General features: G+C 47.7%; 1 protein-coding gene across 2 annotated transcripts in view; it reads left to right on the plus strand.

Annotated features, from left to right (window-relative positions):
- Positions 1 to 5,116: 5,116 nt before the first annotated feature.
- The window catches only part of UPF1 (UPF1 RNA helicase and ATPase), a 32,124-nt gene continuing 23,604 nt past the window's right edge, over positions 5,117 to 13,636 (plus strand). For both annotated transcript variants that reach the window (XM_031437673.2, XM_031437674.2), the window contains exon 1: positions 5,117 to 5,610. In XM_031437673.2, coding sequence (XP_031293533.2) covers positions 5,389 to 5,610 — 222 coding nt within the window. In that variant the 5' untranslated portion in view covers positions 5,117 to 5,388. The remainder of the gene's footprint in view (positions 5,611 to 13,636) is intronic.

Here is a 13,636-nt window from a genome sequence, read left to right on the forward strand (position 1 = left end):
AATCAACCTGCCTTCAGGTAGCTGGCTGATCACCCCAGGGAATGGTGCCATATTGGGGCTCAGTGTTGATCTCTGTTGTCAGTAGATTGGCCAGCAGTGGTCATAGCCAGGCTGGCCTTAGTGAATGGAAGTCCATGTTGCTGAACCCATCATAATCTCCATTTCTGCCACCATGGCCACTTGTTCGTGCGTGGTCTGTTGGGTGGTGACAGGAGTGTCTGGGGAAAGAGGTTGACTGGTGTTCACAGAATGTGTCATCTTGTCCACTTGAGTATTAAAATCCTCCTCTGTTGAGTTCACCCTTTGGTGAATATTCACCTGGGACACAAATATCTTCACATTTCCCCCCCATTCACAGAGGTCTATCCACATACCTCTTCCCCAGACTTCCTTGTCCCTAATTTTCCAATCATGTTCCTTCCAAGTCCCTGACCATCCAACCAAACTATTGGCCACAGCCCAGGAATCGGTGTATAATCACATATTTGGCCATTTCTCCTTCCAAGCAAAATGAACAACTAAGTGTGCCAGTTGAAGTTCTGTCCTTGGGGAGGACTTCTCTTCACTGCTGCCCTTCAGGGCTGTCACAGAGAGCAGCTGTAGCTTTGCAGCCATCTACTCTTTGTGGTGCCTGCATATCATGCAGAACCACCTGTAATCCAGGCCCAAGATTACTTTTCCTCTGGAAACTGATCATAGGAAATGCCACATGAGGCCATAGGCACAGGCTGGGAGAGAGAAGACAGTGTAACAGAAGTGGGGTCTGTGGGCATTTGGAGCACTTTTTCAGGTAACTTACTTGTGCCTTCAGGGTCTGCTTGGACTTGATCATCATCCCCCCCCCCTTCCTTCTTCTCCTTCTTCTCCCCCTCCTCTTCCTCCTCCTCCTCCTCCTTCTTCTTCTCCTTTTCCTCCTTCTCTTCCTCCTCCTCCTCCCTCTCCCTCTCCTTCTTCTCCTTCTCCTTCTTCTCTTAGTTGGGCCTGATCTTGTAGATATACCCCTTCCATTTGATGATGGAGTACTGCTGTCACATCCACTTTTATGGGTTGATGGGTCAGACAATACCCAGTTCATGATGGGCAGCTCAGATCCCATGGTAACTTGGTGACTCATGGTGAAGCGTTCAGTTTCTACTAAAGCCCGGGAGCAGGATGTGCTAAAGCTGTTTCTCAAAAGGAGAGGATTTGCCTGCAGAGAATGGCAGGGCTTTGCTCCAAAATCCTAAGGGCTTGTGCTGCAGATTCACCTATCTGGGCTGCTAAAGACTCCAGACAGCATCTCTATCTGTCACTGACACTCCGAGCACCATTGGATCTGCTGGATCATATGGCCCAAGTGGCAGAACAGCTTGCATGGCAGCCTGGATCTGTTATAGAGCCTTCTCTTGTTCTGGGTCCCACTCAAACAGAGCAATTTTTCAGGTCACTGGGTAAACACCCAGATAAGGACTGTGTTGCCTCCAAAATCCAAAGAGGCCCACGAGGCATTGTGCCTCTTTCTTTGTTGCAGATGGGGCCAGATGCAACAATTTAGCCACCTCAGAAGGGATACCTCGGCATGCCCCACATCTCTGGACCCCTAGAAATTTCACTGAGCTAGAAGGCCCTCGAATTTTTGTTGGATTCATTTTCTACTCTCTGACATGCAAATATCTTAGCATTTAGTCCATACTGGTTACTACTCCTTATTCACTAGGCCCCATCAGCATAATGTCACCAATATAATGGACCAATGTGACATCTTGGGAAAGGGAAAGGTGATCAAGATTCCTTCCAACTAAATTATGACAAAGAAATGGGGAGTTGATGGAGCCCTGAGGTAGGGCATTGAGGGTATATTGCTGGCCTTGTCAGCTGAAAGCAAACTACTTCTAATGCGTCTTGGCCAAGAATGGAGAAAAAGGCCTTCACCAATCTGCCAACTACATACCAGGTACTGAGAATGTGTTTGTTTGCTCAAGAAATAAAACCACAGCTGGTAGGGTAGCTGCAAATGGAGTTACCACCTGGTTAAACTTGTGATAATCCATTGTCATTCTCCAAGCTCCATCTGTCCTCTGCACAGGCCAAATGGCAGAGATAAATAAAGATACGCATTCAACTGCATCTTTCGGGTCCTTGATGGTGGCACCAATCTCTGCAGTCCCTCCTTTATGGTGGTACTCATGTCTGCAGTCCCTCCAGGAATCCAGTCTTGGTTTTGGTTTACCATTTTCTTAGGTAGAGATAGTTCTAGTGGCTTTCACTTGACCTCTCCCACCATAAGAGCCCTCACTCCACAGTTCAGGGAATAAATATGAGGATTCTGCCAGCTGCTAAGTGCATCTATTCCAAGTATGCATTCCAGAACTGGGGAAATAACCACAGGATGGGTTCAGGGACCCACTGGACCCATTGTGAGATGGACCAAATAAAACTCCATTGACAACTTGAGCTCCATAAGCCTCTATTCTGACTGATGGACCAAAGTGATGTTTTGGGTCTCTTGGAATTAGTGTTGCTCCAAAGCCAGTGTCCAGTAATCCCTGAAAGGCCTAATTATTTCTTTTTCCCCAGTACACAGTCACCTTGGTAAAGGACAAAGATTCCATTGGGGAAGATTGGGGAAATATTAACATATAAAGTTTTGGTAGTGTAGCGGGGTCCTTCTTCATGGGGACCCAGCTTCCTCTTCATTAGAATTTCCGGGTTTGTGACCTGGATCAAGTCTGAGAATTGACTGAGGGGCCATGACTCTATTTTCATGGTTCAAGTTAGACTTTCCTTCACTTGACCTAGAACTTTTCTGCTTAAACAGATCACATAAGAATTTAGTAGGCTTCCCATCTATTTCACTTCTAGGAACACCACAATCAACTAGCCAATGCCATAGGTCTCTGTGGGTCTATTCTGATTGCTGCTTTGACTCTGCTGTCCATTACAATAACCACACTCACCTTGCCTTTGATGGTTGAGGGCTACCACTTGGCCTGGGCCACCCCATGATTCAATTACTCTCATTGCATTTAGGTTTCACAATTCAGTGGCAGTAGTTACTGCTCTAAGTTCTGGTCTACAGAGAAGAGAGATCATAGAGCTTTTCCAGGATGCTGGGGTTCCCTTCACAAATTTATTTCTCACAGTTATGATGAAAGTTGTGTCCTTTGGACCCTCCCAGGGTAGGTGTGTAGGCCTTAAATGACAAATCCACTCTTACATTTCAATCTCCCTAAGCCTTTGACTCCTTTCCTCTCTAGTAAACCATAATTGCTGTTGAATTGTTTATTTCTCCTTTTAATTTCTCACATTTTCCTTCATGTATTTTGGGGCTTTGTTGTTAGGTGATTTCATGTTTATAATTATTTCTTCCTGCTAGATTGAAAATTTTATCATTATATAATATTCTTTGTCCTGAGTAACAATTTTAGTCTTAACATCTATTTTATATGTTAGTAAAGTCAATCTAGTTCTCTTTCAGATATATTTGCATGGAATATCTTTTTCTATCCATTTACTTTCAACCTATTTGTCTTTGAATCTAAAGTGAGTCTCTTGTAGACAGAGAATTTTGTTGGATCAAGATTTTTAAAGAAAAATCAATTCTGGCAATCTCTGCCTTTCAAGTGTAGAGTTTAATCCTTTTACTTTAAATGTACTTACTGATAAGGATTTATTTCTGCCATTTTACTGTTTGTTTTTTATATGTCTTGACTTTTTTTTTCAATTCCTCCATTACCGACTTCTTTTGTGTTAAATAGATGTTTTAGTGTATCGTCCACAATGTCATTTTGCAAATATGAGCATATGTAGGAAATAAGAGGAGATCCTTAAAAGTAGAATCACCAGGTCAAAAGGGGGGTGGCAAGGCAATTTAAAACTCTGGTAAGTTTTACCAGATCAGTCTTAAATGTTTCTACCAATTCAATTGGATGTTTTCCATAGAGGGCTTTGCATTTTATTGAAACCATCTGTTGCCTTATTGGGATTCTCCATTAAACTGTGTCTTCCTGGAGAAGGGGACCTAATTATTCATTTTTTATATTCCCACATTTTAGTTCACAAGAGGCCAAAAAGGATGTGAAGGAAAAAGGAACCTCCTACCATGTTGTGACAGGAATACTAGAAAATGAAGAACCATGCAGCATCAGGAGCTTTCAGCACAATCCTGCAAACCAGGAGCCCTATGAGCTGACTTCAAGTACTTAAAATCCCCAGATCTTGGGGCAGAAAGGGAAGTGGGGGGTTCTCCAAGACACTTTACAAAAGAGGAAGCTGAGGCTTAGAGTTAAGAGATTAAGGCTCATAAACTAGTAGCTGAATTTTTACTGAGCACCTCCTATGTGGGCATTATTCTCTCCATGAGGATGATCATGTGATAAACAAAGCCAACCTATGAGGAACTTTTTTTTTATAAACACTTAAAGCAGTAAACAGTATTTCATTTATTCCTCATCCCATCATAATGGTTATTATTTCCCTTTCCCAGCTGAGGAAACCCTAGGCTCAGAGATATCATTTGTACAAAGTCACACAGCCACTAGGTGGCCAGGGGTGGATTTCAGAAACCCAGAGCAAGTGCTCCCAATAGCTTTGTTACACGCCTCTGAATGTTGTTCGGAGCAGCATAAACCACCATTTCCGCGTGCTAAGCTCTGTGCTAAGAACTGTCCCCATTCGTTTACTTAACCAATGCACACTGAGCAGCTACTATGTGCCAGGCACCCCCATATTAGAGATGGGGAAACAGGCCCAAGGAGCTTCTTCGAGAGATGGGGACCCATAGTCCTCGCCAAGTCTCCCGAGTGTTCGTTCCACCTATGTAAGGCATTCAGTTGGCGCTCAATTAACCCAAGACACTGTCGCCGACCCTAAGGGCACAGATGACCACTGCCGCACCACTCATTACATGGGCGCCACACAGTAGCGGTTGGGGCGGGACCACGTCCTCGAGTTGCCCCCGCGACGGCTGTTGGAAGCCCCGCCTGCCCACGCGTGCGCGCTGCGCGTCCCGTCGGCCCGCTCATCTCCCGGAGTCCGGGCGCGGTTGGAGGCGTCCTCGAGGAGCGCGCGCGCCTGCGCCGGCGTCGGGCTCGCGCACGCGCACCTGCGCCGGCGTCGGGCTCGCGCACGCGCACGTCGGCGGCAGCGGCAGCGGCGGCGGTTCCTGCCGGGGGCTGTGAGGGCGGGCGGCTCCGAAGGAAGCGGCGACGCTGAGGGGCTCAGCGGTAGCAGCGGCGGCTCGACGCGCGTGGCTCTCGACCCGGCTCGCTCTACGGCGGGCATTTTGATCCGGTTTAGGGGTACGGGCGCGGCGGCGGCGGCGGCCCGAGGCCTGCGGCCTAGGCCTTAGTGCGGCGGCGGACTCGAGTGCGGCGCGGGGCCGGCCCGAGGGTCCTATACGGCGGCACCATGAGCGTGGAGGCGTACGGGCCCAGCTCGCAGACGCTCACCTTCCTGGACACCGAGGAGGCCGAGCTGCTCGGCGCCGACACACAGGGCTCCGAGTTCGAGTTTACCGACTTCACCCTCCCCAGCCAGACCCAGACGCCCCCCGGCGGCCCCGGAGGTGGCGGCGCGGGGGCCCCGGTCGGCGCGGGCCCGGGCGCTGTGGCCGGACAGCTCGATGCGCAGGTGAGCGGCACATGGCGGCGCCGGAAGCCGGGGCCGGGCCTCGGCGGTCGGGGACCTGCCCCGGCTTCCCCTCCGGCTGGGCCTGGGCTGATCTGCTCGGGTCCCGCACTCCGACCCAGTCCGGAGTAACCTGGCCCGGGATCTCCCACTTAGGACGTGCCCGGAGTAATCTGCCCCGGTTCCCGCTCTCCAGTTGAACTCGGGCAGACCTGCTTCAAGTCCCACTCAGGTTGCGTCCGGGTGATCTCAGGATCTAGCTCAGGCTGGGTCTTAGGTTGTCTGTCCCAAGTCCCCTTCCGGGCCTGTCCGAGGTGAGCCGCTCTAGGTCCGTATCTCGCCGGGTCGTGGGGTGATCTCTTCCCGAGTTCTTCTCGAGCTGGGTTAGTGCCCCGCTCAAGCCAGCTCCAGGGTGATCTGTTCTGTTCGGGCTTCCCCTCTGGCTGATCCGACAGCCCAGCCCCACCCTTCCACCTGTAGTCCTACCCGCCTCCTCCTCCCATTCATGCCCACTGAGTGGCGAGTTCAAATTTCCCCGGGCCCAGGGACGCTGGCGAGAGGAGGGTCGAGGCTCCCCGAACAGGAACGGAATGTATGCCTCTAATGGAGAACCCTACACTCGCTGGCTATCAAGATTATTTAAGAGGTAGTTTATGTTTTGTTTTTCCTTCTTGCATTGCCTGTTGCTGAGACTGACCTGTTACGTAACTCCGCAGCCTTGCCTTGGAAAAGTTGGTTTTGAGTTTGTTCCTCCAATGGGGCAGTGGTAGTGGATTTTACATAAATGAGTCTGCCACTTCAGAAACGTTTGTTCTTGATGTGAACATTTAGCAAAGGTTACTTAGGTATTTTAAGATTGGGTTTGTGTTATGAGTATCAGACAGATAACTTCCTGGACCTGGGTCCCCCAGGTAGGAGAGGGGGCTGGCTGTGGTCTTGGGCTGGGCTCTCCAAGAATGTAGCCATCATCCTCTGGATCTTAGATTCCATTCCTATCCCTGGCACTTCCCTCAGGTTTATTTTCTTGAATTCTCAGACAGGGAGGAGTTATAGGATAGGGCTCAACCTGTCACAGGTGTCCCTCGGCATGAAGACCCACTGCCAGGGCTGGGGGAGCCAACCCATCCTCAGCCAGAGTGAGTTCAGGCACTGTCCTGGGGGATGGGGCTTACACTTTTGTTGATTGAGTCACTCCTGTGGGTAGACCACCCACTTGGGCTTTCTTTTTTGCCCCTAATAGAAGCAGAAAACATTGACTCATTCTAACTTCAGATTCCTTAAAAATAGAAACTTGATGGGTGGGGCATTAGGGAGAACAGGTGTGCAAGTATGTGTTTTTTGAGTTTTGTTTACATGTGGTGGAGGAAGGTAGGAGAGAGGGGAGAGTTTGCATGGAGAAATGAATGAGCCACTGGAGGCTCGTGATAACACCTGTGGTTTCTACTCTGTAGAACTCTCTGTTGGCACAGCTGTAAAATGGGAGTAACAGCTATGTTTTTGTTAACTTTTAAACATCCGCAAAATCTGGATTTGCTTATGAGTGGATGGACCAGATAGTGCTATCTGTAATTAGGATTTGTGTCCAGCATGTCCAGAAGGCTGAGGATAAAGAGCTCTTGGTTGAGAAGTGTGCCATGACCCGTGGCAGCTCTGGGTTGTGGAAGGTAGTCTTTTCATTGCAAATCCTTTTTAAACCATAGCCTATAGAACGGCAAACTTGAGTTCTAGTTTTGATCATTGCAATCTGTTTGCAATTGATTGTGGAGGCACGTCCTTCTCCTTCAGTTGAAATATTGATTTCTTTTCCTGCACCTGAACACTGAACTGTACTGAAAAAAAGCATGAAAACACTCCACCGAAGGTAAACATTACAGTTGAGCTCACTTAAGTTTTGATGACCTCAAAAGGGCTTGTCCTTCTTTCTTTTAACTAGCTCCGATGACCCACCCACCTGTAGCCTAACTTTAGATCTGTGTTTGGGATAGGGGAGTGATATCCTTCGTGTCACAAGAGAAGGCCCTGAATTTGGGGGCAGGAGAGTCTGAATAGAACCAGAAAGTGGGAAAAAGTTGATTATTTCCTATGCCAGTTAGCAGCATTGGCTGCCTATAGCATTTGGAAAATTTTCCTTATTTGTCCTCAAGGGTTGTCTGTGTAACCAACTGTACGATGGGGCTTCCATTCTGAATGCCTTTTGATTTTATCTTTTTTATCTTTTGATTTTATTGGATGAGTGTCTGTGAAGTGTCAAGTGCTGTGTAACCACTTTTTTTCTTGCAGTTTTATTGAGATAGAATTCACATACCATAGACTTCAGCCATTCAAAGTGTGCAGTTCAGTGGCTTTGGTACGTTCAGAGTTGTGCAGCCACCACCACAGTTGATTTTAGGACATTTTCATCACCCTAAAAAGAAACCATACACCCCTTAGCTTGTCAGTCCTCCCATCTCCAACCCCAGGCAACCATTAGTCTTTATGTCTCTGAATTTGCCTACTCTGGACATTTCATATGAATAGAATCATATAGTATGTGGCTTTTTTGTTCTTTCACTGAGCATTTTCAAGTTTCATCCACATTGTAGCATGTATCTGCTCCATTCCTTTTTATGCCTGAGTAATATTCCACAGTATGGCCAGACCGTATTTTGTTTTTCCACATATTTGTTGGTGGACATTTGGGTTGTTTCCGCTTTTAGTTGTTACGGAAAATAGCTGCTGTGAACATCTGTTTACAAGTTTCTGTGTGGGTGTAAGTCTTAGGTGAAATTGCTGTGTCGTGTGGTAACAACTGCATATACCTTTTCAGGGGCTTCTAGACTGTTTTCCAGTGTGTGGCCACTTTTTTTTTTTTTTTTTTTGTCACTACTTTTGATATCAGTCTTGACTGTCAGTTTTGCACAGTTGGTTTTACCTGAAAGTTTGTTTAGGGTAACACGAGTGTCTTAGTCAGGGCCAGAGAATGACAGGCAGTGACTCCTGCTGAGCTCTGAGTTGGTTCAAATAACACTTGTTTTCTTGTTTATGAAATGAAACTGATATTTATCAAAATTTTTAAGTTCCTGGGGTGAAAAGCACTGACATGGCCCTGCCAGGTGTCCTTAAGATAAGCGAACAATTTTGAGTATTTGACCCTTTCCTGGGCCCTCTCCCCTCTCCTGAAAGGGTGGGGAAAGGTAATTTCAGAAGTCCTTTGCATAATAGCTGATGTTACAAACCTTCTGGTCTGCCTAGTTGGAATATTTCCTCTTGATTGTTGCTACTACCGTGTTTCCTCCAAACATTGAAATTATGGTAAAAATCTTAAGAGTTGGGAACACTAACAAACAAAAAAGGAACAAACCATTGAAAACACAACATGGATGCATCTCATAATAATTACACTGAGTGAATAAGCAGTCAAGAAAAAAAGCATATACTGTGTGATTCTGTTCATACAAAACTCTAGATAGAAAGTGCTAGGTAACCTGTAGTGATGGAAAGCAGATCAATGGTTGCGTGGAGGGGAGGGAAGAAGGGAGGGGTGACAAAAGCACGAGGAGACTAGGGGTGATGGATGTGTTCGTTATCTTGATTGATGATTCACAGGTGTTTACATACTTTGATGTGTGTCAATTTATAGAATTACAAAGAGTTGTTACCTAATCTTCAAAACCTTTCTGCCTTAAGAATTCACAGAAGGCTGTCCTGACATATCTTTTGACTATCCAGGTAAATAGGTCATCTGCTTCCTGGCCCTTAGCTTATGATGAGGTGAGGTCCATATAGTACCAGGGTTCCTAAAAGTGGTGAGTTTAAAATTTGAATGGGCCTTTGTCCCTTTGCTTTTGTGGACACTCGGTTGGTACAGCTGTGATACTATGCCTGGAAAAAATCGGAGATAAGATGCTGCTAACCTCGCAGGAGCTCTGGCAGGTGTTCAGCTAGCACTTTTCTTATTGGCTTTCTGGGGTTTGGTTCCAAATGGTTAAGACTCTACTAGTGATTAGGAGAAAGGGAGGGCTTACATGTCAGTTAGTGCTGGATAAGCAAAGTAACTTCTATTTACCCAATTAATTTTTCTATCCAGGCTTGACATGATTGGGGAGAAAGGTTAACACTAATACAATACCATTATTAATGGAAAAACAAACTTCTTTTATCAATCCAGTGCCCACAACTAAAAAAAAAGACATCTTTCTAAGAACTTTGCTAAGGTGCACTCATACACCACAGAGTCCTTTTGTTTTTAAGTGTTCAGTTCAGTGTAAAATTTACCAGGCTTTGCAACCATCACTATAGTCACACACTGGGGAGATGTGCAACCCGATGTGCTGGGTTCTGTGTTGAGGTTCAGAGGCAGGAACTGAGGCCGGGCCACACGGTTCTTGGGGTGAACCTGGGAGCCCTCATGTGTCTGTTCATGTTTACTTTTGTCTCCTCCCTGCAGGCTCTCAGGCCGATCTCTTTGGCCCAGTCCTCCACTCCTGCCTTCGGTACTTCTGTCTTGCTCTGCTTGGGAAGGTCTGTGGGCAGCAACTCCGACTGAGAGTCAAACTGTGTCCTTTGCCAACTGCAGCTGCTTTGTTAGAAATGGTTGGTGCTGCCCAGTCTGCAGTTGACCTAGGGACAGTGAGGGCCCAGAAGAGGGAGCAATCTGCCTTGCAGAGGGAAAGCCTTTGTGAGTGGTGGTCCTTGAGTTGTTCAGTTTCAGAAAGGTGCACCTGTGGGGTGGAGGGGTAGGCACAGAGCTTGGCATGGAGGGCGAGTGCAGGCAAGGGCTGGTGTCCATGCCGAGGGGCTAGGGCTGGATCCTGGAGCCTCGTATCACTGCTGAGGGGTGTGATCTTACTTGAGAGGAAGGGCCCTTAGATCATAGGGAGACCTGGCAGAGTGTGGCTGAGGCTAGAAGGGGAGCTTGAGCAGAGTGTGCTGGGTGTGTGTGTGAGAGAGAGAGAGACAGACAGACAGACAGACAGACAGACGGAGAGACAGAGAGCGCGTGCGAGAGCTACCACAGTACTAGGTGGCCAGAGTGGCCACTCCCTGGGCACATGCTCGTCAGTGCTCTGGATGCCCCATTGCCCCTGAGTCCATATAACTTGCCTAAAACAAACATGAGTTCCCGTCAGCTGGTGCTGGTCAGCAGACCATTTGGAAGTGCTGTCCTGAGAGTGGGGCAAGAGGCCTTGCAGGAGGGAGAGGCCCCACCAGAGTGCCATGCACAGGGCCCAGAGGGACAGATTGTGGGCACTGGCTCTCAACTGAGGGGCAGTTGTGGTGGTTAGCATGGCAGGGATGGTCTTTCAGTGGTATAGGACAGTACAGCTCACAGAGAAGGGCCAAGGGGCCAAGATGCCCACTGTACTCTGGACACAGAGCAGAGTGTGGCCTGGAAGGTGCAGGGGTAGGGGGAGGTGGGCAGTGAGTGGGGCTGGGTCTCCAGTGTTCCCTTTTCCAAGTCTTTCCTCTTGTGGGGGGGTGCTTTCAACACTTCTTACAGAAAGAGCTCTTCCTGAGGGCAGACTCCTGCTTCCTCTGATAAACAGCAGGGGTGCCAGGTCCTGGGATCTCATGGCTGGCAAAGGGTCCTTGTGCCTTTCTATGTGTGTTGGTCCAGTAGCAGCTTTTGAACTAGACAACCAAGCTCAGCTTCTCAGGATTCCCGCAGACTGTTGCCAGGGTGGCTTCTAGACATACAGTTGATTTAGGCTGTCTATGGGTAACCGTTTGTCATGACTGAGGATATACCTTCCTGTCTTCTTCAACTCCTTGCATAGCTCAGCTGCCAGGGATGACAGGGAACCTGGATAGGTGGTTCTTGTCATCCTGAGGTGGGAGGAGGCATTAGATCAGAGCTGTGCTTGTCTTCCATCACTTCTTTCAGTGCGTGGCTCTGCAAAGCTAATATGGATTCCAGGCAGTCACTTTGTCCACCTGTATTATGTAAAGATGTTTTTTATGAATTCTCTCATGTATAAGTAGATAAAGCAAACCCTGCTATCCGTCTGCTTGATTTAATGGTTGTGAAGATTTTCCTCTCCCTCTTTTTTCGTTTTCTTCGCTGAAGTCTTTTAAAGCAAATCCAGCTCATCATTTTGCTCTTCTGAGGTTGAGCCATATGAATTACTGATACTCAACCATTTTGACCTACAGCATTTAGCACATATTTCCAAAAACATGGAAGAAGCATCTTTCCTTTAGAGCCGTACTGTTGGCAGATGAACAGCACCAACAATAGTTTTCCAGAATCACCTAATAAGTGGAGCTTCCTTTTTTCCACAATCAGATTATTTACTTGGTCTGGACCCCTTTGAGGTCTAGTGTTAATTTGATTATTATGTTTCTGGCCCCACTCTCCTGGGTAGCCCCTCTTTCTCCTCCTTTTCATCCAGTCCAAGATCCAGTCCAGGTCATTGTCCTGTGATGTGTCCTGGCTTCTCCTTGCAGGTGTTGGTGGATTTTGTCTCAACCCTTGGCTCCTTTGAGGGTGGCTGATCCCAAAGATAGGCAGGCAGGGGCAGCGCAAGGTGAGCTGGAGACACCCCAGACAGATCGAGGTTATTCTTGAGCATTGAGGTGAACTGCAGGGGTGGACTCAGCACGTGACCAGAACAAGAATCCACTGAAAAGGGCAAAGAGAGTGGGGCTCCTTTAATCCAGAACCCAAGGGCTGCTATGTTGGGTGGGACAATGTGAAGCCCCCTTCATTGTAGGTCAAAAATTGTCAGATCTCAACCGTTTGTTGCGGTTAAAACTAGTAGATTAAAGAATGCTGAGAGGCATCACGAATAATGTGTGATCCTTAACTGGATCTTGGATTTTAAAAACTATAAAGGACACTGGGGAAATGTGCCTGTGTGTATTAGACAGCAATATTATATCAGTACTGTTCCTGGGTGTGATGCTTGTATTGTGGTTATGCGGAAAAAGCCCTTGTCCTGGGGCCTGTGATCCTGAAATGGATCGGAAACATAAAAGTATGTGAGCATGTGATGCTTGTGTGCATGTGTGTGCAGAGCGGGAGAGGGAAAGAGTAAGTGTGACGGAATGTGAATGGTGGCTGATCCAAGTGATGGGGGTGTGGATCATTCATTCTCTGTAGTTTTGAAACTTTTTCAAAAGTTGAGGGAGACCAGATCTTCTGTTAGCCTTTTCCTGAGGCAGGGCTCAGAGGTCCTGTAGCTCTTCCTCTCTGCTTTAGGCCACCAAGGGAAAGGCAGTTTCCCACTTTCACTTTTTCATTTAAACCTTGGAATGAAAGAATAAGTGATGAATCATTTTACATCTCAACCTTTATGTTTTAGATGAGAAGATGTATTCATTTAGCCAACACCTTGAGAGCCTCCTGGAATATGGGCTCACTTTTAGGTGCTGAGGTCATAGCAGGGGCAGGACAGGCACGGTTGGCCCCACTGGGGCCCCTCAGATGGCGTCAGGGGAGGCATCCCTAGGAGGCACCCCGTGGACTGAGACTGAAGCCAAGGGGACAGTGAATGCAAACGTCTTGGGCCATTGGCAGAGTCAGGGATTGAGGAACAGAAATGTCCATTTCGTGCTGAGTGGTACAACGCTTAGAAGGTTTGGGGTAAAAATTTGTGGTCTAAAATTACCAGCACATTTAGTGGTAGTTTTTGAATTGACGTGAACTTTTCCTCTTTGGGAATGAAGTGACCTCTTCTGCTCCAGTGTCATAGTCTTGAGTTCTGCAGTGGATCGTAATACACTCTCTGGTTAGAAAACCCCTGCAAGGCCTTGATCAGCTCAGCAGCTCATAGATGGACTTCAATAATGAGTGTCTAGAGCAGAGGTGGAGAGACTACTGTTTCCTTGGCTTTCTAGACCCAGTGACATAGTGCCTGAGGGTGGGCTTGGGGAGCCCAGGGGTGCAGGGAGGCCTTTCCCCTCTTGAGCCAAACAGGACCCAGGGCTCTTGGCTGGAGGTGATGGATTGACAACCTCAGTCCTATGTCAGCCAAGGACCCTCCCTTCCCTTCTTCCGTCTTGTCGCCTGGTTTGGATTGTGGGCCTTTTCTGTGCTGGGTACTCTTTA

Source organism: Camelus dromedarius, chromosome 27 (genome assembly GCF_036321535.1).
Source record: "Camelus dromedarius isolate mCamDro1 chromosome 27, mCamDro1.pat, whole genome shotgun sequence".
Classification (NCBI taxonomy): Eukaryota; Metazoa; Chordata; class Mammalia; order Artiodactyla; family Camelidae; genus Camelus; species Camelus dromedarius.